At 42.4% G+C, this 24,753-nt stretch overlaps 1 protein-coding gene across 1 annotated transcript; it reads right to left on the bottom strand.

The window, feature by feature from the left end:
* Positions 1-2,327: 2,327 nt before the first annotated feature.
* Positions 2,328-13,010, bottom strand: myha (myosin, heavy chain a). The gene is made up of 41 exons (XM_021476518.3): positions 12,922-13,010; positions 12,771-12,808; positions 12,164-12,378; positions 11,925-12,068; positions 11,684-11,840; positions 11,560-11,587; positions 11,341-11,455; positions 11,086-11,178; positions 10,934-10,997; positions 10,759-10,857; positions 10,568-10,671; positions 10,350-10,488; positions 10,108-10,226; positions 9,847-9,996; positions 9,594-9,764; positions 9,206-9,506; positions 9,042-9,106; positions 8,836-8,923; positions 8,633-8,750; positions 8,425-8,548; positions 8,190-8,326; positions 7,856-8,111; positions 7,530-7,772; positions 7,272-7,448; positions 7,032-7,177; positions 6,862-6,952; positions 6,378-6,767; positions 5,806-5,932; positions 5,453-5,571; positions 5,125-5,321; positions 4,860-5,043; positions 4,581-4,746; positions 4,375-4,499; positions 3,956-4,264; positions 3,634-3,837; positions 3,423-3,548; positions 3,165-3,335; positions 2,934-3,038; positions 2,772-2,867; positions 2,558-2,689; positions 2,328-2,446 (listed from the first exon to the last, which is right to left on the bottom strand). Exons 3-41 carry the CDS (start codon positions 12,368-12,370, stop codon positions 2,432-2,434), a joined length of 5,802 nt encoding a protein of 1,933 aa, XP_021332193.1. The 5' UTR covers positions 12,371-12,378; positions 12,771-12,808; positions 12,922-13,010; the 3' UTR covers positions 2,328-2,431.
* Between the last annotated feature and the right edge of the window lie 11,743 nt (positions 13,011-24,753).

The following is a 24,753-nucleotide window of genomic DNA, read 5'->3' as shown; positions in this document are numbered from 1 at the left end:
GTTTACTGTTCAAAAATGTTTTAAATGTTTCTCAAAACAAAATATATTGTCTTCAAAGGGGAGAAAAATAAGTTTTTTACTCAGACATTTAAAAATAAGCTATTACAAAGCAGTAATCACAATACAGTGAAACCTTGATATTTTTATTTAAGGTTATCCATACCGTCAGAATATTATACCGGCCAATATCTAAATACTACAGTAGTAGGCCTATAATATAATATAATATAATATAATATAATATAATATAATATAATACATGACTGTATTAATCATGTTTTTTATTTATTTATTTTTTTATTTTTTTGGTGTGTACTCTGTTTTTTAAAAGCCATGGTTACTGAAAATGGTTCAAATGAGACAGACAAGCCAGCCAGGTGAAGGTAGAGGTGGAAGTCGCAAACCAAAATTTTGACCAATCAGATTCTTATTGGTTGCAACAGTGGTTCTTTTGTCAAGCAACATCTGTTGTATAATAAAGGTGATGCAGCATATTGACTTACTGGAGTCAAAAGATGTATACACATAGACAGGTTCGAAAACAGATGGCATAGACTACCAGCAACAACGGCACCATCTTGTTCTCTAGTTTAATTAAAATTGTAACCAAAAACTAACAATAGAAGTTAAACTGGACAGTGTAACTACAAGACAAGCATTGGTAAAGGATGTTCAGCAGCTGTCACCACATCAAACCCAAGATTTCATGAGCTAACATATCTATCTTTAAGCGAACACTGGCACTATCACAGAAGGAGGATAGAGGCCAAAACTGTGAGTGAATAGTAAACAGTTTATTGACAGTGGTGGTAAATGTAGATAAACTAACCAAACAAGAGTCTATTGCAGATTGGAGTTGAAGTAGTGGATTGGATGGTATGGAGGGACCGGAGGATGTCATTGAGTGACTGGAAGATAATACGGAGGGACTGGAGGATGTATGGAACCAGACACCAGTTCTTGGAAGGAGCAGGAAACAGACACCATACGAGATTAGGAGAGAATCACACTAGGAATGAGAGAGATGAGGTACACTGAAGGGAAACAGGATAGGTAAGTAATACTCTGAATTAGCTAGATTGCACTTATGTGAGCGTTAGTCTTTCTGTCTGTCAAAGAGGCTGGGAACTGAATAAGCGGAGGGGCTGGGTTATATGGGGCTGGCGTAAATGGCTGCGGATAATGTGTAGGTGAGGGTTATCAGAATGACTGGGGTGACTGTGAGCGGGTAGAACCTTGTCTAGCTGTAACATGTATCTTGCCAAGATCAAGAACCTGCTCCATTCTTTACTGGTTTTCCTCACATTATTCCATTCAATTTGAGTTTTTTGTATAGCGCTTTTTTACAAAAAATATTGTTTCATAGAAGCTTTACAAAAGGTGCACATTATTGCATTATTATCACGTTCACAATATCACACTATCACAAGTTAAAATGACAATCCAATTCAAGTTGTTATTAAATACAGACACAATTAACCTGGAAAACACTTTATTTTGATGGTCCCCCTTTAGATGGTCTGCTGAAGTTACTTTTCAAGTTCTTATCTGCTTCCTCTCATCTGAATAGTATCTGTAGATTGTCTTTTTAATGTTCTTAGGCAATCATTACAATGTCTACAAAATTAAAACATTTATTAAACTTTCTGTAAGCTAAGTGTTACCTTTAACTGCAATTTTATTGCATATAGCATGTATTTGTGAATTAAAGTAGAAGTGAAGCACTGTCAAGTTTGTATTATTTTGTACAATAGTTTTCACTTTAATTAAAATATATTAAACAAACTCGATTAATGTAACCAATCAGAAGAAAACGACATGTTTTACTATAGATTTTAGCACAAGAACATTGTAACATTGCTATGTCTGATGTCAGGGGAGTGGTTCTGTTCCCTCAGCTGAACAGATACAGTGGAAGTAATGGACTAAACTGAGTAGGCAGCCTAATTTAACACAATGATATATGATACTCAATTATATATTTCAACAAAACCTGATGACATGTCTTTTGTGAGATTCTCAACATGGTTTGCTATGCATGTGTATTGTTCAAGTTGCTCATTTAAAAAAAAAAAGCAATTCAATGGGAAAATTAGTGTTTTGATATCTGTCTGAAATATGTGATTGCACAGCATGGATACCCGCAGGCTGTAATGGTTACTCCTTTACGCTCTGCTTTCAGTGCCTTAAGTAGTTTGTTAAATAACCATTTGGTTGCATGTTACCACACAAGTGTGAGTTCTGATACTGCCTAACTTTTAGTTTCGAAATATGAAAGTGAAAAACATTGTATTAATTATTCTAAAGATCACTCCAAAACAAATGTATTTTGTAGTAAGCACAGATTTATTTGAAAAGCAATTGTTAAACAAATTCTACAAAACAGTCATATTATATGACTTCAGTAGAGCCTTCCTTTGAGTTAAAGAGTTCATTCTTCCTTAGCCTAAAATAAGAAAAAAATCATATCATGTAAATCATGTAAATAATCAGTGTATATTCAAGAATTCATTTTTCTTCTGAGTAAATGTACAGAATCTAGTAATATGCAACTGACCTTTCCAGCGTCACGGCTCTTGGCTCTGAGCTTGTTGACCTGGGATTCAGAAATGTCAGCGCGCTCCTCAGCCTCCTCCAGCTCATGCTGCACCTTCCTCAACTTGGACAGGTGAGAGTTGGCTTGTTCCTCCTGCAAAGTCACATTCAACTGTATCAGTAAAAGAACATCTTGAAAGTTCACAGGTGTCTAAGTTCTCAAAAGAGGAACTCACAGCTTCTTCAGACTGTCTCTTGTAAGCCTTGACCTTCAGCTGAAGCTTATCAACCAGATCCTGCAGCCTGTTGATGTTCTTCTTGTCCTCCTCAGTCTGCATAAAGCGAACATAAATTATTTTATATTCATTTGATAAAAATTTGTGCTCTGATGTCTTTACCTGGTAGGTGAGCTCCTTGACTCTCCTCTCATATTTGCGGACGCCTTTAACAGCATCAGCTCCACGTCTCTGCTCTGCATCGATTTCGCTCTCAAGCTCACGAACCTAATGGAGATACTTTGCTGAACCTTACCCAAATATGTTGCTTTCCTGAATTTTCTCAAAAAAGGTGTTCAACTTGACATACTATTTAGATATTAATGATTAACACGGGAAACAAATCCTGCTTACTCTGGACTCCAGTTTCTGGAGTTGTTTCTTTCCTCCCTTCATGGCCAGATTCTCAGCTTCATCCAGACGGTGCTGCAGGTCTTTCACTGTGATCTCCAGATTCTTCTTCATCCTCTCAAGGTGAGCACTGGTGTCCTGCTCCTTCTTCAGCTCCTCTGCCATCATTGCAGCCTTTTGCAAACATACAGAAATGCATTTGTTTCACATTTTTAAGTTTATCCGTTCTTTGTGGTATATTTGCTATGTTTTGTTGCTCACATCAGTGATGGCCTTCTTGGCCTTCTCCTCAGCATTTCTGGCTTCCTGTACAGTGTCTTCAACTTCACTTTGGATCTGAACAAGGTCAGACTCAAGCTTCTTCTTCGTGTTCAGAAGACTTGTGTTCTACAACATGTAAAGCAACAATAAAAGTCTTGAAAAATGCTTTCAGTTATCTTAATGTCCAAAAACATAAACATTGTTCTTTTACCTGAGAGTGCAAAAGTCCAACACGCTCACTGGCATCCACCAGCTCTTGTTCAGCCACTTTGCGTCCTCTCTCTGTCTGCTCCAGAGCAGCTCTCAGCTCTTCGATCTCAGACTGCATCAGAGTGTTTCTGCGCTCCACCATGGCCACCTGCTCCTTCATGTCTTCCTGTGCTCTCACAGCATCATCAAGGTGCAGCTGGGCATCCTGAACACAACAACATCTTTGTAAGCAAATTTTTATCTGGTTTCAGTTGACTTTTACTTAACATAGTTTAGCTTAAACAAACACATATATGTGCCCCAATGACACAACAAAGTCATACCTTGAGTTGTGACTGAACATTCCTGAGCTGTTTCTGGGCCTCAGCAGCCTGGCGGTTGGCATGGCTCAGCTGAATCTCCATTTCATTAAGGTCTCCCTCCATCTTCTTCTTGATTCTGAGAGCATCATTCCTGCTTCTGACTTCAGAGTCCAGAGTGCTCTGCATGGCTTCAGTAACTCTCTGACTGTTCCTCTTGATCTGCTCTATCTCCTCATCCTTCTCTGCAAGCTTCCTGTCAATCTCACCCTTGACCTGGTTTAGCTCAAGCTGGACACGAAGAATCTTGGACTCCTCATGCTCCAGGGTGCCCTATGTCAAATAAAAACAACATTTGCATTTTTAGGGGGAAAAAAGCAGTAAGACATATTAAAACAAACATAAAAATTCCTAGAAACAATTCTAAATCTCCATATACTCACTTCAGCCTCTTCTAGGGCGGTCTGAATCTCTGCCTTCTCAGTCTCCACTGTCTTCTTGGCCTTTTCCAGCTCATGGATGCTCTTACCAGTCTCACCTATCTGCTCTGTCAGATCTGAAATCTCCTCTGTAAAAAGAAAAATCATCCTCTGTATCATAAAGAACATTCATTCATCACATATTTTTATTCTTAATGTTTGATTCTTACGCTGCAGATTCTTGTTCTCTCTCTTGAGGGTCTCCAGCTGATCCAGAGTCTCCTCATAGGAGTTCTTCATCTTGAACAGCTCAGTGCTGAGTGAACGAGCTTCTTTCTGGGCACCTTCCAGCTCTGCCTGACCTTCCTCATATTTCTGTTTCCATTCTGCCAGGACCTTTAGGGTGGAATATATCACTATGAGGTTTGTTCAACGTGTATTCTCTAGAATAAAGCTCATACTACTTTCTGAAAAAGAACATCACATCACAACATGACTACATATTTTACCTTGTCAAAGTTTCTCTGCTTTTTGTCAAGGTTGGCAGCCAAAGAATTGGCTCTCTCCACATCAATCATGAGGTCCTCCACTTCACCCTGGAGTCTCTGTTTGGTCTTCTCCAGAGATGCACATTTGGAGTTCACTGCCTCAATTTGTTCCTCTGCCTCTTGCAGACGCTGAGCCAGTTTCTTCCTGTTAAATATTTCATCGTCATCAATAAAAATGCATGCAGTCACCCAAAGTAAAACCACACAGTTCTTTTAAAGTTCATACTTGGATTCTTCAAGTTCTTCTGTGCGCTGGATGGCATCAGTTTCATATTTGGTTCTCCACTGAGCAACCTCACTGTTTGCCTTTGACATTCCCCGCTGCAGCTCAGCCTTTGCTTCCTGCTCCTCCTCAAACTGCTCACGAAGCAGGTCGCAGTCATGACGGGCTGATTGTACAGCATGGGCCAGTGCGTTCTTAGCCTAGGAAACAAGTCAGATACTATTAACCCGACTCTATAGTAAATGTGGTATATATATATATATATATATATATATATATATATATATATATATATATATATATATATATAAATTATTATTATTATTATTACCTTGACCTCCTCTTCAATCTGCCTCTTAAGCTCCTCAATTTGCTGAGTGAAAGCCTGTTTTCCTCTTGTGAGCTGAGAAACCAGAGCTTCTTTCTCCTCCAGCTGACGGCCAAACTCACCTTTTCAGATATTTTTTAGGTTATATTTTTGATTAAAAAATAATTTGTTTTTGTAAGTTGTAACAAACATTCTTTGGAAGTAAGATTTTATCAGTTTACTTTTCAAAAATTGTTTACACACTAATAAGACCTTTTCAAACTGCTGAATAATCACAATACATAATTATTCTTGATTATTATTGATTCATTGTTTACTAAATATTGTAAAAAAAATTTTTAAAAATCATTAGTTACCATTCTCAGTTTGAAGTCTTGCTCTTTGAGCACTGAGATCATTTATCTGGCGAAGGTTCTCATCACTCTTGGACTTTATTTCACTAAGTTGATCCTCAAGTGTGCGACACATCTTCTCAAGATTGGCCTGCAAAAAAACATTTAGTCATTTAATATGTTATAAATTTCAAGATGTGCATTTTTTAAATACTTATTTTCTGATATTGTAATCTTTTTCTGGTAAAGAATTTGCTAACAATTTAAACATGACTAAAAACATTTATCTCTTAAATCAATTATAACTGTATAACAGAATGTTTACTGACGCAACAAAACATATTTTTATTTTAAAAGAAAAAATCAACAATTACATTTTATGTTTGTAACTTCATTGTATTCATTTAATCACAATTTATCAGCTTAAATGGCTGTGTGCGTAAGAAGATACAAGATTAAACAACTCAGGCAATCATGGTTGCAAATTGTAAAAATGGTTCTTAATTGGCCTGAAACTAAGAATGCCATTTTAGCCAATAATTTACGTCTTATGAAAATTAGGTGCACCCCTATTCCTAAGATATAAAATTCCCAACCTTTGCTTTGGCGACAGCCTCCATATTGCTGGAGAGATCATCGATCTCCATTTTGTATTCACTCTTCTCTTTCTCAAGCTTCTGCTTGACACGCTGGAGGTTGTCGATTTGCTCTCCCAGCTCAGCCACACTGTCTGCCTGCTTCTTGCGCAGGGCAGCAGCAGTAGCTTCATGCTGAAGGGTGGACTCTTCAAGATCACGACGCAGCTTCTGGAATTCAGCTTCACGCTTCTTATTCATCTCGATTTGAGCAGCAGTGGCTCCTCCAGCCTCCTCAAGCCTCTCACTGATCTCCTCAAGTTCCCTGGAGAGATCTGCTCTCTGCTTCTCAACCTTGGCACGAGCAGCACGCTCAGCCTCAATCTCTTCCTCCAGTTCCTCAATGCGAGCCTATGGATTCAGACAATTAATGAAGCCTTGTTAGTCTTTGTTTCACCTTTGCCTGCCTTTAACATTTTTTTACTAAATGTAAATAAATAAAAACCTGAAGCTCCTTGATCTTTTTCTGGAGCTGAGCACCCAAGGATTGTTCATCTTCAATCTTGCTGAGCAGCTGGCTTGTTTCAAAGTCTTTCCTGTGGGTGATCAAGTATCAATAGTTTGTACACAGCAAGTTTGTGGAATGTTTTGTTAAAGTATTTATATATTTTTTACTTTTTAATTTTCTCTTCAGACTGCTGCTTGTCATTTTCCAGGTCCATGATAGACTCTTGGGCCAATTTTAGATCTCCTTCAAGCTTTCTCTTAGCTCTCTCCAGGTCCATACGGAGCTTCTTTTCTTGTTCAAGGGAACCCTCAAGCTATATGACAATGATGTTTATAACATATTTAATTCAATATATTCAAAAGCAAAAATTATAAATCAATTCTAGACATATTTAACATAGAGCTCACATCATCAACTTGCTGCTCAAGCTTTGTCTTGGATTTGGTCAGGGTGTTGACTTTGTCCTCCTCAGCCTGAAGATCATCCAGAGTCTGCTGATGTGCCTCTTGGAGGGCTTTCTTCTCCTTTGTAAGCTTGGCAATGCTCTCATCCTGAGATGCCATTTCCTCTGTCAAGTTCTTAACCTGTGTGATTTGATTTCAAATACGCTTAGTTATTTTACAATATATACTGTATATATAAGTCAAAGAGCCTTTGTCTCCAACCTTATTCTCAGTGGCATGTTTCTCCTTTTCCACTTTAGCCAAGGTGAGCTCCAGGTCATCAATGTCTTTCTTCAGCTCAGAGCACTCGTCCTCCAGTTTTCTCTTCTTGGCTGTCAGTTCAGCATTGATTTCTTCCTCATCCTCCAGTCTCTCAGTTGTCTCTTTGAGTTTAGCCTCAAGCTGGATTTTGCTCTTGATCAGACCCTCACACCTCTCCTCAGCATCTGAGAGATTTTCAGCTTCCTGTTAGGAAAACACATTGTTATATCATTGCAAACTAATTTTAATGGAGATGAGATTGAGTTTATTAAATTAAGAATACTCACAGAAGCCACTGCCAGCTGCAGATCATTTTTCTCTTGCAGCAGTGCCACCATCTTCTCTTCCAGCTCCTTCTTTTTAGCTTCAGCCTTGACAAGATCTTCTTTGCATTTGACAAAGTCCTCTTTCATGTTTGCCAGTTCTTTCTCAGTCTCAGCACTCTTCAGCAGAGGCTTAATCTTGTAGTAAACCTTCATCCATGGCCAGTGTTTGACATTCATGAATGAGCGGATGTTGTACTGGATGGTGTAAATGGACTCCCTGTGAATAGTTCATCATTAAATGCCATAATTATTACTTTTTACCATTCACACAATTATAACTCATGCTTTCCCTCACCTCCTCTCCATCATCTTCACAAACTCTCTCCTCATCAGATAAGCACGGCAGAGAGCCTGAGTCATTGTGACCAGACTAGCCAGTTTCTCATCACGCATCTCCTCAAGAGTACCCAGCAGACCAGCTTTGAAGAACACCTGAATTCATGTAAATAGAGAAAAGGAAAAGAAATTGATGCCTAATGTAAACTACACTGATCACTGAATCTCTTAAAACTGTAAATTAAAATATGAACCTTTGTGTGTCCAAATCTGTACTCATCATGATTAACATCAATAGATCCCAGGAGTTTCTCACTGGCCTTCTTGTTGTCAATGAACTGTCCCTCTGGGATAACACTGGCATTCAACACCTTGTATCTGTTGAACATTTATGAAAATTGTTAAGATCTTGTAATTAAGTAATTCCTAAAGTTAATTATGCTTTCAGAAGGTCCCATTTACCTCTGCTTGAAGTCGGCATAAAGAATTCTGCTTGGGAAACCCTTTCTACAGATTCTGATACCCTCCAGTACACCGTTACACCTCAGCTGGTGGATAACTAGGAAGTTCTCCATAAGACCTATAAGTAACAGCATGATGTTATCAACACCGTCGTTACATTTTGTATTTATGTCAGTACATCTGTAAGCCCTTTATTTTTTTACCTGGAGTCTTGGACTCATTGGGAATCAGACAACGCACAAAATGAGGGTGAGTGCTCCTCAAGTTGGTCATTAGCTTGCCCAAGTTCTCCTGTTTAGTCATAGAAAGTTTCAGTTTTGTATATGCATTTCTGTTTTTATGTATTATCACCTAGAGTTAGCTCAGTGTTTACAGTGTATTCAGCATTATCCACAGAAAATTGAAATACCCTGAACTGAGAAGACACAGTCTGCATGGAACCACCCTTCTTCTTGCCTCCCTTCTTTGAAGTGTCTATACATATAAAAATACAAACGATCACAATATAATAACAAGGGGGAATTTTAAGTATGGTTAAATTGATGTACATGATCATATTAGCACTTTATTTACCCTCAACGACGGGTGGGTAGAGAGTAGCCAACAGTTTGACAGAAGACTTCTGGTACAGCTGCACAACAGACTCGTTCAGTGGATCCTTGTTCTTGTCCAGCCAGCCAGAAACGTTGTAGTCCACAGTTCCAGCATAGTGGACCAGGGAGAAGTGAGCCTCAGCCTTGCCTTTTTGAGGCCTTGGTTTCTGGAAAGCATTGCACTTGCCAAGATGCTGATCATACAGCTTGTTCTTGAAGGAAGTGTCTGTAGCCTTGGGGAACATGCACTCCTCTTCAAGGATGGAGAAGATTCCCATAGGCTGTTTATAAAAGAAGGTTGTTTGTTAATAAGAATTGAATGAATCTGAGAATAGACAATGGAAACAAATACATAAACCAGTAAAAACCTTCTCAATGAGCTCAATGCAAGCGGCCAAGTCCATGCCGAAGTCAATGAACTCCCAAACAATGCCCTCCTTCTTGTACTCCTCTTGTTCCAGCACAAACATGTGGTGGTTGAAAAACTGTTGCAGTTTCTCATTAGTGAAGTTGATGCACAGCTGCTCCATGCTGTTGAACTAGAGAAGGAAACAGGATTATTTACTGACTACTGAATATGACTCAGTTTGAAGTAAAAAGAAATGAAAGAATCCTTCTTACATCAAAGATCTCAAAACCAGCAATATCCAGCACACCAATGAAGAAATTTCTTTGTTGTTTTGTGTCCAACATCTGGTTGATACGAATGACCATCCACAAGAACATCCTCTCATAGATAGATTTGGACAAGGCGCTAACAGAGTTGTACACCTGCAAGTAAAAGAGGTAAAATTAAAAATCATTACTTTTTACAATACCTAGTCATTTTCACTCACTATGTCTTGTTAAACACATGAACATACGAAAAATGTTACTACACACCTGTGGCACAGTCTGTCCTTTGGTCACAAACTCATTTCCGACCTTGACTCTGGGGTAGCACAAAGCCTTCAGCATTTCAGCAGAGTTCAAACCCAGAAGGTAAGAGATTTTGTCAGCCTCTGCAATTCAAACATTACAAAAATATCAATCCTTTTCTTGCCTTGAATAATCAACTATTTTTGCTTATAAACAGAAACAATGATCTGCATGTGATGACACACATTAGTGCAAGTGGGTCTCACCCTCTGTGCCATCAGGCTCTGCCTGCTCCTCACGCTGCTTCTGCTTGAACTTCATGTTACCATGATGAAGCACAGCTCCAGTGAACTTGTAGATGCCCATTTTCTCTTCACCAGTGAAGCCCAGAATGTCAATAGCAGTCTGGAGATTACAGAGAAGAATGAGACCTACGATCTGTCATATCTATATAGAATATATCAATAATCAAACATTGACTCACATCAGTTGCAACCAGCTCCTCTTTATCATCAATGCTTGCCACTGTGATCTGACCTTGACTGCACATGGGGAAGTCATAGGGGTTGGTGGTGATGAGCGTCATTTCTGTAAAATAAGAGCAGAACATTTATTATGCAGTTTTACAATATTACATTTACAATTACATGCACTGAATAAAATATGTGCATCTACCAATCAGCTCAGGCTTGTGGTTGGTCATCATCTGGTAGAAGATGTGGTAGCCTCTCTCATCTGGAAGCTGGAATGTCACTCTAGATTTCTCCAGCAGATCTGTTGAGAGAATCAACTTGAGTCACAATCATCTGAAGAGTGACAGACAAAGATAAATTAAATCACGTCCACCTACATGTCTCAATGTCAGCACTGGCCAGTTTTCCAGTTGTACCGAAATGAATTCTGATGAATTTACCCTGTTTTAAACACAATACCAAGTTAAATACTAGAAAAAACGACAATAATTGTCCTATTGTACTTCATGCATGTAAAACCTGAACTTACAAAACGAGAGGAGTTGTCATTTCTCACAGTCTTGGCATTACCATAAGCCTCAAGCAGAGGGTTGGCAGCAATGATCTGATCCTCAAGAGAGCCCTGTGTTGTATGAATGGGTTTCATTAATTTTGCATTACAACACTTTTTGCAGGGATATCACAAATTCAGTAGTGTATGTGTTTTTTTTTTTTTGTTTTTTTTTTAGTTTTATATGTATTTAAGATAAGTATAATTTAATTAGTATATTTTTTTATTGCATACCTGCATTTTGCCTGGAGTCTGCTCTTTCTTCTTGTCACCGCCCTGAACTGCAACGGTGGCAAAGTACTGAATGACACGTTTGGTGTTCACAGTCTTTCCAGCACCAGATTCTCCACTGGTTTATGAGAGACACGAAGACAGAAAATGATAAGACATGTAGAATTTGCACGAGAGGAAAATAAACCTGTTCTCAGCATCTCTATTAGATTAGATACATACGTAATCAGGACAGACTGGTTCTCTCTGTCTGTAAATGCAAAGGTAATAATGTTTTAGCAATTGTTTTGTTAAAATGATGAATGTGAACTTGTGTGTAAGTCAGATCTTGTAAATGAGATCTCACCAGTCAACATGAACTGATAGGCGTTGTCAGAGACAGAGAAGATGTGGGGTGGAGCCTCCATACGCTTTTTGCCTCTGTAGGCAGCAACCACTTCTGCGTCATACACTGGGAGCCACTTGTAGGGGTTTACAGTGGCGCAGAACAGTCCAGAGTAGGTCTGAAATGAGGAGAGAAGTGGTCAGATGGCAAACACACAGACTAAATGTCTTGAAGTGCTGTTGTAGGTTGTTTCAGAACTTACGTAGATCATCCATGCTGCATAACGCTCTTTGAGGTTATACAGCACAGAGGGTTCATTGAGATGGGTCATCATGGCCATGTCCTCAATCTTGTCAAACTTGGGAGGATTCATTGGGTGGACATCTTCCTCCTTAGCAACTCTCTCCTATAAAAGTCATCCAGTCAATAATAGATTTATTAAGTCTGTGTTATTGCAATTAATTGAAATTCATCTAATTTACATGAAATGTAAAAATTCACCTCCTTAGTGTCAAGTGTAATAACGGTGACTTTGCCACCGTCTCTGCTCTTGATTGTTCCCTTGACGTACAGCTCTTTGTCATCAACCACATAGCAAGCAGATTTGGCATCAAATGGTTTGTTCTGAGCCTCAATTCTTTCCTTCTCAGGCTTACGGAGGTAAATGGCAGCCTTGCCATAAACGGCCATCTCCGCGTCCGTACTCATGGTGGCGGCTTGGTGGAAATTGGACAAAGAAATTGCAGTAACTTTAACTAAAAAAAAATTACTTTAGCACAAAACTCTACAGACCTACTGCATATTAGCAGCAAATATCAAACTAATTGCTTTTTTACAAGATAAAATTGACAACAAGAATATTGATGTGACATGAATCTAAATATTTGTAAAAAATGTGTTGCTTTTTAAAACATGCATAATTATATAAATAACAGTATGCTGTAAATCTGTTAACATAGACAAACACTTTTGCAAATTATGTTAAAAGTTTGCTTTTACCTATGGAGTTTTAACACACAGAACTCTTATCCAAAACATCAAAAGTATCCACTTGTCATATGAATGCAAAACAAGCCCAATTTGAGCAATGCAAGAGAAATTCACCAACCTTCCTTTGTCTTAAGGTCAGATGAAATTGATTCCGCCCTGCAAAAGCAATCACATATATGTGATGCTTTTTGAACCACAAGAAAAGTTATATTGATGCTATGTTACCGCTATGAGTCTGCAACCACTAATATAACTGCAGAGCAACTTACCACCCGCTGGATCTTCTTTAGTCTCTGATAGGGTTGATCATGCTCTCCCTTATGCTTATATTGAGTTGAACTTGCACACCAAGCAGACACTAAATATGGATTGGCATCACAGTTTTAATTACTGTATATAGAAGCTATCCATCCTCAGTGAGGAAAGTATTCAATAGCATATTAGAAATCAATAAGTAAATAACAACAAGGTAGAAGCTGTCAATAAAGTAATGCTTAACTATGAAAAAATGTTGGAAAAATTACTTTAAATTATTATATTATTAGTACTGGTATTCATATTGTTAATATTAATTGGGATCTATGCATGCCGGCTAAATATACAAATATGAATTAAAATATAAATATATTAGGAGGGTGTATAGCTGAAGTTTTAAAATTGTAATGATTTATCATATTTTGCTACACAAAAACTGCTAAATCTATATACATGCATCAATCCTTTTTATAATATATTACATTTAATATAATTGTATCATATCTCTGTTGGGTTAAATTTGTAACAAGCTCAACACCATATATTGCGTATTAGCTTTGTAGCATTTCTATTTATGTACCATGCAAGCAGATGCTTAATGTGATGTGATAGCCAGATGATGAGGAACTGACTCTAATCCTAATGCTTGGACTGAAGTGATCACTTGGTGAACTAGTGAGGTGCATGGCTTATTTGTCAGTAAATACTAGTTGACTTTTTCTTTGAAATAGTATGCTGTGGTATACTTGAATTACAGAAATGTCTAACTATACCTTGTACTTTGTTATCTTTAACAGTTTCATTCTTTATATTTAGCAATCTATGTTAATTTAAAGAAAACTTAAATGTATACTTGTAATATAAAAAATATAAAACTAACCTACTAAGTTTATTTCTTATGTAAAGTAAAACAAAATTTAAAGTATTTATGGGTATACCTCCAATTTTACTTACTGTACAATGCAAACAATCATTTCTGCTGGAAGTTTAATGCAATTACACTTTATTAAACAATAGGGTGTACCACTCACTCTTTCAGTTATTCAGTTATTTGAGTCCCTTTTTAATGAGGGGCCACTACAACGGAATGAACAACCAATTACTCTGGCACGTTTCTTGCCACAATCCAGCCCTGAGAGTGCACTAGCTCATACAACCCCCAGTGCAGAGAAACACCCCACACTTTCCTATTCATCACTACACTTACAAAATGATTTAGATTATACAAGTGTACTATTAGTATACATTTTAAAACTAAAAATAAGAAAGTATACTTTCTGTCAACTTTTTATATATCTAACTTGTACTTACCTTACAAAAATGTGTTCAAGTGTATACTAGTAGTATAGTTCTTTTAAACTAAATATTTATACTAATAATAAACTGAAAAAGTACAGTAGTGTGAAAAAGTGTTTGCCCTCTTACTAATTTCTTATTTTTTGCGTGTTTGTCATATTATAATGTTTCAGATCATAAAACAAATGTCAATATTAGTCAAAGATAACACAAGTAAACACATGCAGTTTTAAACAAATGTTTTGATTATTTAGAAAAAGCAAAAAAAAAAAAAAAAAAAAAAGACAGGCCTGATTGCCACACCTGCTCGCAATTCTCTTAAATATTACCAGACTGACAAAGGGAAGTAGACCAAAATTTCCTCAAAAGCTTAACATCATTCAGAGATCCAAAGAAATTCAAAAACAAATGAGGAAGAAAATAATTGAGATCTACCAGTCTGGTAAAGGTTATAAAGCCATTTCTAAAGCTTTAGGACTTCAGCGAACCACCGTGAGAGTCATTATTTATAAATGGCAAAAACATGGAAAATTGGAGAACATTCCTAGGACTGGCTGGTCAACTAAAATCACCCCAAGAACACAGCAAAAACACATCAAAGAAGTCAAAAAAGATCCCACAACTATATCCAAAGAATTGCAGGCCTCACTTGTTTCAGTTAAGGCAGGGGTGTCCAAACTTTGTCCTGGAGGGCCACCTAATTAGGGTTGGAACTAAACTTTGCACACTGCTTGAAATGCTTTTCTTACTCAGATTTTTTGTCTTGTTTCTAGTGCAAATATCTAAAAGTTCTTAAATCAAGAAGCATTTTCTAGACAAGCAAAACATATTGTCTTGTTTTAAGAAATAATATGCCAAAATGAAGTGAGTTTTTTCTTAAATCAAGCTAAATAATCTGCCAATGGAGTAAGCAAAATAATCTTATCAAAAATCGAAAAACAAGATTATTTCTAGGGCACAGTCTTGGAGGGCACCTTGCTCTGCCCGCGCTGCATCCGCCTCCGTCCGGGGTATGAGGTGATCCCGCCGGTGGAGCGCGCCATTGCGGTCAATCTCTGTCCGCGTGGCGCCCCTACTTGGCGCGGTCCGCCCTGTCTCCCGTCCAAAGCCTGTAGGTTATCTGCCTCCCTCGGAGCTAGAGCTTACAAGGCTGCGGGCCAGGCTGCTTCCGCCTTGCACGCAATGGCCACCTACCAGCGGTACGCAGGCGCTGGCCGAGCTGCACGAGGGTGGCTCTAACCCAGGCTTGTTACACGAGCTGCGCACCGCGACCGACTATGCTCCCCGGACTACTAAGTCCGCTGCGTGTGCGCTGGGGAAGACAATGTCCACACTTGTAATCCAGGAACGCCACCTCTGGCTAAACCTGGCTGATATGCGCGATGTTGACAAAATTCGCTTTCTTGACTCGCCCATATGCCAGGCTGGCCTGTCCGGCGACACCGGCGGTGAAATTACCCAGGAGTTCAAGGCGGTGAAGGAGCAGTCAGATGCGATGGGCAATGTCATCTATCGGCGGGACCGTAAGCCCGCTCCGTCCGCCGAGCCGTCCACCTCCGCTGCTCCTAGTCGAGTACGTCGAAATCCAACAGCTCCTCCTGCCCTGGGCGCCGCTAAGTCTGGTAAATGGACTGCGAAGCGTCCCTGAGACAGGCCATCCAGAGAAGAGGAATTCTGCTCTTTCCTCGCTGGAGGGCAGGGCCCATATTCCAACGGTACTTTTCAGTGCCACCAAAAATTTAATGAAAGAGCACCTTTCCCCTTCCCCGGATGTGACAGCTCAAGCCCTGCCAGTCTGGGACGCCCCCAAGCCCCCTCTTCGGAGTCAGGGTGTGGAGCCAGAGCGAATCGCTCTCCTCCAGCTCTTCTGTGGGACCCTCGCGCTCCCCGGATCAGCACACCCGCTCCGCGCTGCTTCACCACTGGTACGTGAGCGGTTGTAGCAATGACGCCATTAGCGAGGGCTTCACCTGCCTGGTAAGCACGGGCCAGCCCCTCGCGGTGACTCATACGCACAATCAGACTCGCTACGAGATTCAGTTCTCGAAACGGCCTCACAAGTTCACGGGCGTGTATTTCATCAGGGTCAACCCCCTGTCCGCCCCTGTCTTGCGAGAGGAGATTGCTGCCCTCCTGGCAAAGGGTGCAGTCGAGCCAGTTTCTCCAGCCGAGATGGAGAGCGGGTTTTACAGCCCGTACTTCATCGTACCCAAAAAGAGAGGTGGGTCATGGCCAATCCTAGATCTGCGCGTTTTGAACCGCTGTCTTCACAAGCTGCCATTCAGAATGCTTATGCAGAAGCGCATCCTCCGATGCGTTCGTCTTCAGGATTGGTTTGCAGCCATAAACCTGAAGGACGCGTATTTTCATGTCTCCATTCTTCCGCGCCACCGCCAGTTTCTGCGGTTTGCGTTCGAAGGTCTAGCGTGGCAGTACAAGGTCCTCCCCTTCGGGCTCTCTCTGTCTCCGTAGGTCTTCACCAAACTCGCGGAGGGTGCCTTAGCGCCCCATCGGCTTGCGGGCATCCGCATACTCAATTATCTCGACGACTGGCTGATTTTAGCCCACTCGCGGGAGCAATTGACTATGCACAGAGCCGAGGTGCTCCGGCATCTTCTGGAGTTGCAGGTCAACCAAGAAAAGAGCAAACTCGCCCCGGTGCAGAGGATCTCTTTTCTCGGGATGGAGCTGGACTCGGTCACCATGGTAGCGCGCCTCTCAGGAGAACACGCTCGCCTGTTGCTGAACTGTCTGAGGGAGCTCGACAGCAAAATAGTGGTCCCACTGAAATACTTTCAGAGGCTCCTGGGGCATATGGCTTCCGCTGCGGCCGTCACGCCGCTCGGACTGCTCCATATGAGACCACTTCAGCAATGGCTTCTAGATCGAGTTCCCAGACTGTACTGTGTCGCCGCACCCTCAGCCCCTGGAATGACCCCTCGGTTCTGCAGGCCGGTGTGCCTCTGGGACAGGCGTCCAGTCATGTTGTTGTTTCAACAGATGCTTCCAACATGGGCTCGGGAGCCGTATGTCGCAGGCATGCAGCTGCGGGCCTGTGGAAAGGTGCCCAGCTGCATTGGCATATCAATCGCCTAGAGCTGTTGGCAGTGTTCCTTGCTCTCCACCACTTTTTTCCGGTGCTGGAGCAGCAACACGTGCTGGTCAGGACGGACAGTACAGCGGCGGCAGCGTATATCAACCGCATGGGGGGTACGTGCTCTCGCCGCATGTCTCAGCTTGCCCGCCGTCTGCTCCTCTGGAGTCACCCGCGGCTGAACATTCACATCCCAGGTATGCTCAACCGTGCAGCTGATGCGCTCTCACTGCAGCAAATTCACTCTGGAGAATGGAGACTCCACCCCGAGTCTGTTCAGCTGATATGGCCGCGATTCGGGGAGGCCCAGATCGATCTGTTTGCCTCCCACAGCTGGCCTCGGGGCACACGCAAGTATGCGTTTCCCCCAGTTAGTCTACTCGCGCAGCTACAGTATTGTGCATGGTCAGGGATGACGAGGAGCAGGTTCTGCTAGTTGCGCCCCTCTGGCCCAACCGGACCTGGATATCAGAGCTCTCCCTCCTCGTGACGGCCCTCCCCTGGCAGATGCCTTTGAGAGAGGACCTACTTTCTCAGGGACAGGGCACCATCTGGCACCCTCGCCCGATCTCTGGAACCTCCCCGTGTGGTCCCTAGACGCGAGGAAGACTTAGGTAACCTGCCGTCTACGGTGGTTGATACCATCACTCAGGCTGGAGCCCCCTCCACTAGGCGCACCTATGCCCTGAAGTGAGGAGGAGTCTATTCACTGAATGTTGTGTCTCTCGCAGAGAAGGCCCCCGAACTTGCCAGATCAGTGTTGTGCTGTCTTTCCTTCAAGAGAAGCTGGAGAGCAGGCTGTTGCCCTCCACTCTCAAGGTTTACGTTGCCGCCATCTCCGCTTATCACGACGCGGTAGCTGGCGGCACCGAGGGAAAGCATAACCTCATCATCCGGTTCCTCAGAGGCGCTAGGCGAATTAATCCAACTCGCCCCCCTCTCATGCCCTCTTGGGATCTCGCCCTCGTTCTCACGAGCCTGCGTTCAGATCCCTTCGAGCCACTCGATTCAGTATCCTTAAGATTTCTGTCCCTGAAGACAGCTCTGACCTGGAGGCATTTTCGGTCAGTGACTCGTGCCTGGAATTCGGGCCGGATTTTTCTCACGTTATCCTGAGACCCCGCCCATGTTATGTGCCCAAGGTTCCTACCACTCCCTTTAGAGATCAGGTAGTAACCCTGCAAGCGCTGCCCCCGGAGGAGGCAGACCCAGCTCTTTCCTTACTCTGTCCAGTTCGCGCTCTGCGCATTTATGTGGACCGTACTCAGTACTTTAGATCCTCTGAGCAGCTCTTTGTCTGTTATGGCGGTCTGCATCAGGGAAGTGCCATGACCAAACAAAGATTATCCCACTGGATTGTGGGGGCCATTTCTTGTGCTTATTTGAGCAGAGGTCAGCCGCGCTCCTCGGGAGTGCGTGCGCACTCCACTCAGAGCGTTGCATCCTCTTGGGCGCGTGCACGCGGTGCCTCTTTAACAGACATCTGTAGAGCTGCAGGCTGGGCGACACCCAACATATTTGCAAGGTTTTACAATCTGTGAGTGGAGCCGGTTTCCTCAAGGGTATTAGGTAACCCTTGGTGATTGAGGAAACAACTCGGTGGGGTGTTGTAATACGCTTGCGGTGCCCTTTTTTCCTTAACACGGAGAGATGTGCACCTTCCTGTCTGTCAGTAAAGTTCCCCGTTCGGTGAGCCCTGCAGATTCCTCCAAGGCCCCCAGCACTGACTCAGCGGAGGAGTCACTTGCTGGCCCACTACGTTAGGTCTGCCCGCTGGTCAGCCCGCGTTTTTGGGTATAGGTGCCGGCTATGTGCGATCCCCTCTGGCGATCCCATATGCTTTTCCGCCTTCCCTATCCGCTAACCACCTTCTTATGCGCACTCCCCCTTCTTAGGGTTAGTCCATATGAATTCCATTTTGTCTCCCTCATTGGGTGCGGATGGTCTCCTCAGCGTTCTCCCTACTGGGATTGCTTGCTTCCCAACGTACTGTCGTAATTCCTAGAATTATCTAGACGGTAGCGACTCCCCAAAAAATATACCTATTCCGTAAAACTTCTTTTGAAGTGGGGATAAGTTAGGGCCAAGGGCACGTTGGAGGACCGCGCCTTCCATAATTTGGGTACGTCACGCTTGCTTGACTGCACTCTCATCGGAGGCGTTGGTAAGATTTATTTATAGGTCCAGTGATGAGTAAAAAAGCATCTTAATAATCCACAAGCCGGAGGGCGAAAATGAGTCCTGAAGCACCACGTGAACACTTATAAAAGCAAGCAATGATCCCACGACAAGCATCAACACAGACATCCTACAGCCGCGTATACACAGCCAGGTTTAAAAACCGCGTTAGCCAGCACACCAAACGATAACGGCGCAAGTAAATGGGAAAGTAGCCCTTACTGAGACCACCTGCACCAAAAACCAGCAATACGACCAACAAGGCAGCGACCGACACTCCAAAGAAAGTGTTTACTTACTTATGGAAGACGGAGGAAACAGCCCGCTTCGTGGTGGCGAGAGCTCGCGTTTGGCAGGTAAGACAGCTTGACTGAAAGGAGTTATCCGGTCAAAATGCAGGAAAAACGTTGTGTTAAAAGGTAATAAAACCAGGCAAGAAATAAAACAAAATAAAACTTAAAAAGTAAGTCAAGGTAGTAATAAAAATCAGTCCGGGGAGCAGCGGCAGTCAGACACGCCAGCGTTCACTCAACCGGAAATCCAGAGCAACAGAACAAACACAAGCTTCAGTCATTATGGCGTTTTCCATGGTCTCCCATACGTGGATTTTAACATCAAATCCACTTATAGCACTGGAGTTCCCCAACTGAAGGGGTCGTTCGAGGTTACAGAAGTAACCCTTCGTTTCCCGAGGAGGGGAACGGAGGTACTATACTCAGTCGCCATAATGACGGTCCCTTAGCTGTTTAAAAAGTCTATTTAGCTTAAAAGGATGGTGTTTGCTAGCGCCAGGTGTGCTTATTTGCTGGGAAAATTGGCAATGAAGCATACCTGCGCAAGCTTACGCTGCCAATTCATTGTTTTCATTGGCCCGTTCAATACTCTTTCAGACAAGCGTTTTCTGAACCAAAACCTCCCATACATGGATTTTAACATCAAATACACTTATAGCACTTCCGTTCCCCTCCTCGGGGAATGAAGGGTTACTTCTATAACCTCGAACGTTCTCCTTCATGGGAACTATAACATGCGTCTGAAACAGACTACAGGAGATTGCTAGATGACAAATCACTCTGAACAGAAAGAAAAGAGGCCAATAAATTGCCAAATGAGTTGACAGAAATCGGCTACACAGGTGTCAGTGATAAGTCATTAAGGAAGTATATCATCTGGCGTCTGCGAAGCGAGCATCAGATTCTTTGCTTCAGATCTCTCACTAGAGACTGAAGAGCTCCTGATCTGCAACCTGATGCAACGAAATAACTAGCTTCTTCACCAGTGCGGGCGAAGATGCAACAGCTGTGGTCAAACTGGGGGAGCCCCTGGGCGTTTCACTGATGTATTGGAGCAGTTTTCTCTAAAAGAACAGATACCCTAAGAGAGCAACATGGCCGAGCACCTCATCTGCGTTTTTGGATGCAGTGGTTTCCTAGCCCCGGATGACAGGCACAAATATTGCATCACATGTCTGGGGGTCCAGCATGTTGAGGCGGTGCTTGCGGACAGTTCTTGCCCTCATTGCGAGGGGTTGACTGTTGTGCAGTTAAGGTCGCGGCGTACTATAGCATTAGGGTGCGCCACCCCTGTTGCTCTCCGCAAGTCAGTTAAGGGCAGGCCAAAGGATTACAGTGGGAGCTTGTTCGTTGCATTCGGGTCCGCGGACCTCTCACTCCTCATCAATGCACTGTCCAAGCATTGAGTGAGGGTGCAAGGTGCCTCCCCCTGGAGAGGTCCACCTAAACTCCTGTCCAAAGGATGCAGGTTGTCTGAGTCTCTCACAGCCAGAGCCTACTCTGCTGTGGGCCAGGCTGCTTCCACCCTGCATGCAATGGCTACCTATCAATGGTGCCAAGTGGAGAAGTTGGCCGAGATGCAAGAAGGTGGTTCTTCCCAAGGCTTAATGCACAAGTTCTGCACAGGGACTGATTTAGCTCTCATGACAACCAAATTGGCCGCCCGTGCCCTGGGGAAGACAATGGCAGTCCCGTGCTCGCCCTTATGTTGCAAGAGGTGATTACTGTTATCCTGTTAAAGTATGCAATTGAGCCGGTCCCTCCAGCCGAGATGAAATGCAGGTTTTACAGCTCGTGCTTCATCTTTCCCAGAAGAAGCAAGGGCTCAAGACCAATCCTAGATCTGGGCAAATTAAACCATTATTTACACAAAATTTCATTAAGGATGCTCATGCAAAAACGCATACTCCAGTGCGTCCATCCTCAGGATTTGTTTGCAGCTCTAGACCTGAAAGACACATATTTACGTGTAGTACAAAGTACTCCTCTTCGGCCTCTCTCTGTCTCTGTTGGTTTTCACGAATTTCGCAGACGGTGCCCTAGCGCCTTTATGACTTGCAGGCATACGCATACTCGATTCATTCATGAAGACAGCTCTCCTGATCACATTGGCATTATTCAAGAGAGTCTGGGATTTGGAGGCATCAGCTACTTATGCCTGGAATTCAGGCCGGCTTACATCATCCGGAGAGCCCAGCCTGGCTATGTGCCCAAGGTTCCTACCATCCCATTTAGAGATCAGGTGGTGAACCTGCAAGTGCTGCCCATGGAGGAGGCAGACCCAGCCCAATCACTGCTTTGTCCCGTTCATGCTTTGCGCCTTTACGTGGAACAAACACAAAACTTAAGATCTTGTGAACAGCTCTTTATCCGTTATGGTGTTCCGCAGAAGAGAAGTGCCGTATCAAAACAGGTTGGCCCACTGAATAGTTTATGCAATTGCCCTTGCTTACCAATGCCTGGGTGAGCCGTGTCCCCTGAATGTGAGAGTATACTCTACTAGAAGTGTTTCTTGTCTTGGGCATTAGCACCCGGCACCTATCTCACAGATGTATGTATTGCTGCAGGTTGGGCAAGAACTAACAAATTCGTGAGATTTAATCATTTTTGACTGGAATCAATTTCCTCCAGATTACAGGGTAATCCCAGTCAATCAAAAGGAAATTAAGCTCAGTGTCAAAAACGCTTGCTGTACCATGCTCCCTAACTCGGAGACACGTGCACTTTTTCTATTCTGCTATTAAGTTCCCATCTGGCGAACCATAGAGAATCCCTCCGAAGCCTCCAGCACCAGACTCAACGGAGAAGCCAGGTGCTGGCTCAGTGTGATGTCTGGTATGCCAACTTAGTCTACCCACATGCTGAGGTTCAGTGGTAGCTTTACGTAATCCCCCATGGCAACCCTATAGGCTTTTTCGGCCAAAGTGTGTTCTTCCTGACCAAGCAGACCCGTGTCTTCCCTACCCATTAACCAGCTTATCATATGTAGTCCCCGAATAGGGAATGGAGATGTGCGTCTTCACTGCCACAGCATCTGAGTCTCCAGCTGTTAGCTGAGTGATCGCCTCTTCAGCAGGCAAAAATTCTAATGCTCGCTTCTCAGCTGATATATTCTGCTAATGACTAATCACTGACAGCTGTGGAGCTGAGCTACGATAATTCATTTGGCGTTCATTGGCCCGTTTTTTTACTCTTCAGAGTAATTGGTCGTCTAGCAATCTCCTATAGTCTGTTCCAGATGCTCGTCTACATTCCTTATTTGTGGAATGTGGGTTACTTATGTAACCAGCACGTTTTCATGGAATATCTAATGATTTTATACTTTGTGCAAGGTATTGCACTATTTGATGCTACTCGGCAGCAGAGAGATCCTTTTCGTTCCCATATTTCCTAAAATTTGTTGCCTGCTTAATATGGGGAACATCCTTTTCAATCGATCCTTCATCAATCCTGGGTAACCAAAAACAGGCAAAGAGGTGGGGTGTTGGCAGAGCTAGAAATGCCTGGTTGCATTTTCCTTACATAATTTTTCCTTTGGGTGAAATTTCTCAACAATTATTTTAACACAAGTCATTCATGTTTACGCAACATTTGCTTGGTTGTATACTGTATTAATAATGTGTTTACACAGTTTTATTGCATTAAGCTACATTAAATATTATTTTTATGACGTTTACAAGAGGAAAAATAATGACTTTCAGATATTTAAAATGTAGTCTGCTAGGCTATTTATGAAAATATTTTAGACAAATCTTTTATAGCCTAAAGTTAATCAGTTGGTTGGATACAGGAGTGCATTAAAGTTCCTAAATAAATATATTTAAGAATACAATAATATAATTACTGGAAAAAAGGAGGCCAGATTTGAATGGTCTGTGAGTACAATTACATGCGCAGCATGCCATACAATTTGATAAGAAATAACCCCAACAAATTTGAAAGGGATGGTTCACCTAAAAGTGAAAATTTACTCACTGTTTACTCACACACAAATACAGAATCACCCACAATGTTATGCACAAATGTTGATACAACACCAGTCTCCTTTACAACTGTTTCAATGGTACCCGGAGGAAGCAGTTAGAAACACTTTAAGAACAGAGACGACACCTGAGCCAAACAACAGGGCTTTCTATCAAAGAACTGGGTGTAGGTAGTCGCTGTAGGTAGTGCTGTCGCCTCACATCAAAAAGGTCGCTGATTCGAGCCTCGGCTCAGTTGGCGTTTTTGTGTGGATTTTGCATGTTCTCCCTGTGTTTGCGTGGGTATCCTTCGGGTGCTCCAGGTTTCCCCCACAGTCCAAAGACATGCGGTACAGGTAAATTGGGTAGGATAAATTGGTCGTAGTGTATGAGTGTGTGTGTGAATGTTTCCCAGAGATGGGTTACAGCTGGAAGGGCATCCGCTGCATAAAAACTTACTGGATAAGTTGGCGGTTCATTCCGCTGTGGCAACCCCAGATTAATAAAGGGACTAAGCTGATAAGAAAATGAATGAATGAATGAATGAATTGGCTTTTTCAACTGAAAGGAAGGGTTTCCTTCACTTTGGCGGCCATACTGAGTGTTGTACATTGTACTGTTGTACATAATAATGCCAGTCTTTGTATATCTATAGACTTTGCTATGTATCCAGAGAGTTCAGAGTCAGTCAGGTGAAAAACATTCAGCAAAACAACACTAAGTTAGCAACATGAATAAACTTGAGGGTCAAGAAACAGAGCTGGTATATTCACTAGCAGATGTATTTACACCTATACTATCGCTTGCTTGGAGATTTTAAGGACTTGGAGTCCACTCCAGACGATAAGCACATCTGCACCGTACTATACCTGATAAAGTTCTAAACTTTGTTCAAATAAGTGTCTGTCTGCAGCAAATAGAAAGCAATGTGGTGTGCCATGGTGTGCCAAGACTGCCTTTTATGAAACTTTTAATCTCTCACAGCCGCCATTGTTGTTTTTAGGAGTCCTCTCAAGCCGTGTG

Source organism: Danio rerio, chromosome 5 (genome assembly GCF_049306965.1).
Source record: "Danio rerio strain Tuebingen ecotype United States chromosome 5, GRCz12tu, whole genome shotgun sequence".
Taxonomy (NCBI): domain Eukaryota; kingdom Metazoa; phylum Chordata; class Actinopteri; order Cypriniformes; family Danionidae; genus Danio; species Danio rerio.
The sequence above is the reverse complement of the archived record's forward strand: the minus strand, read 5'-3'. Positions and strand labels throughout refer to the sequence as shown.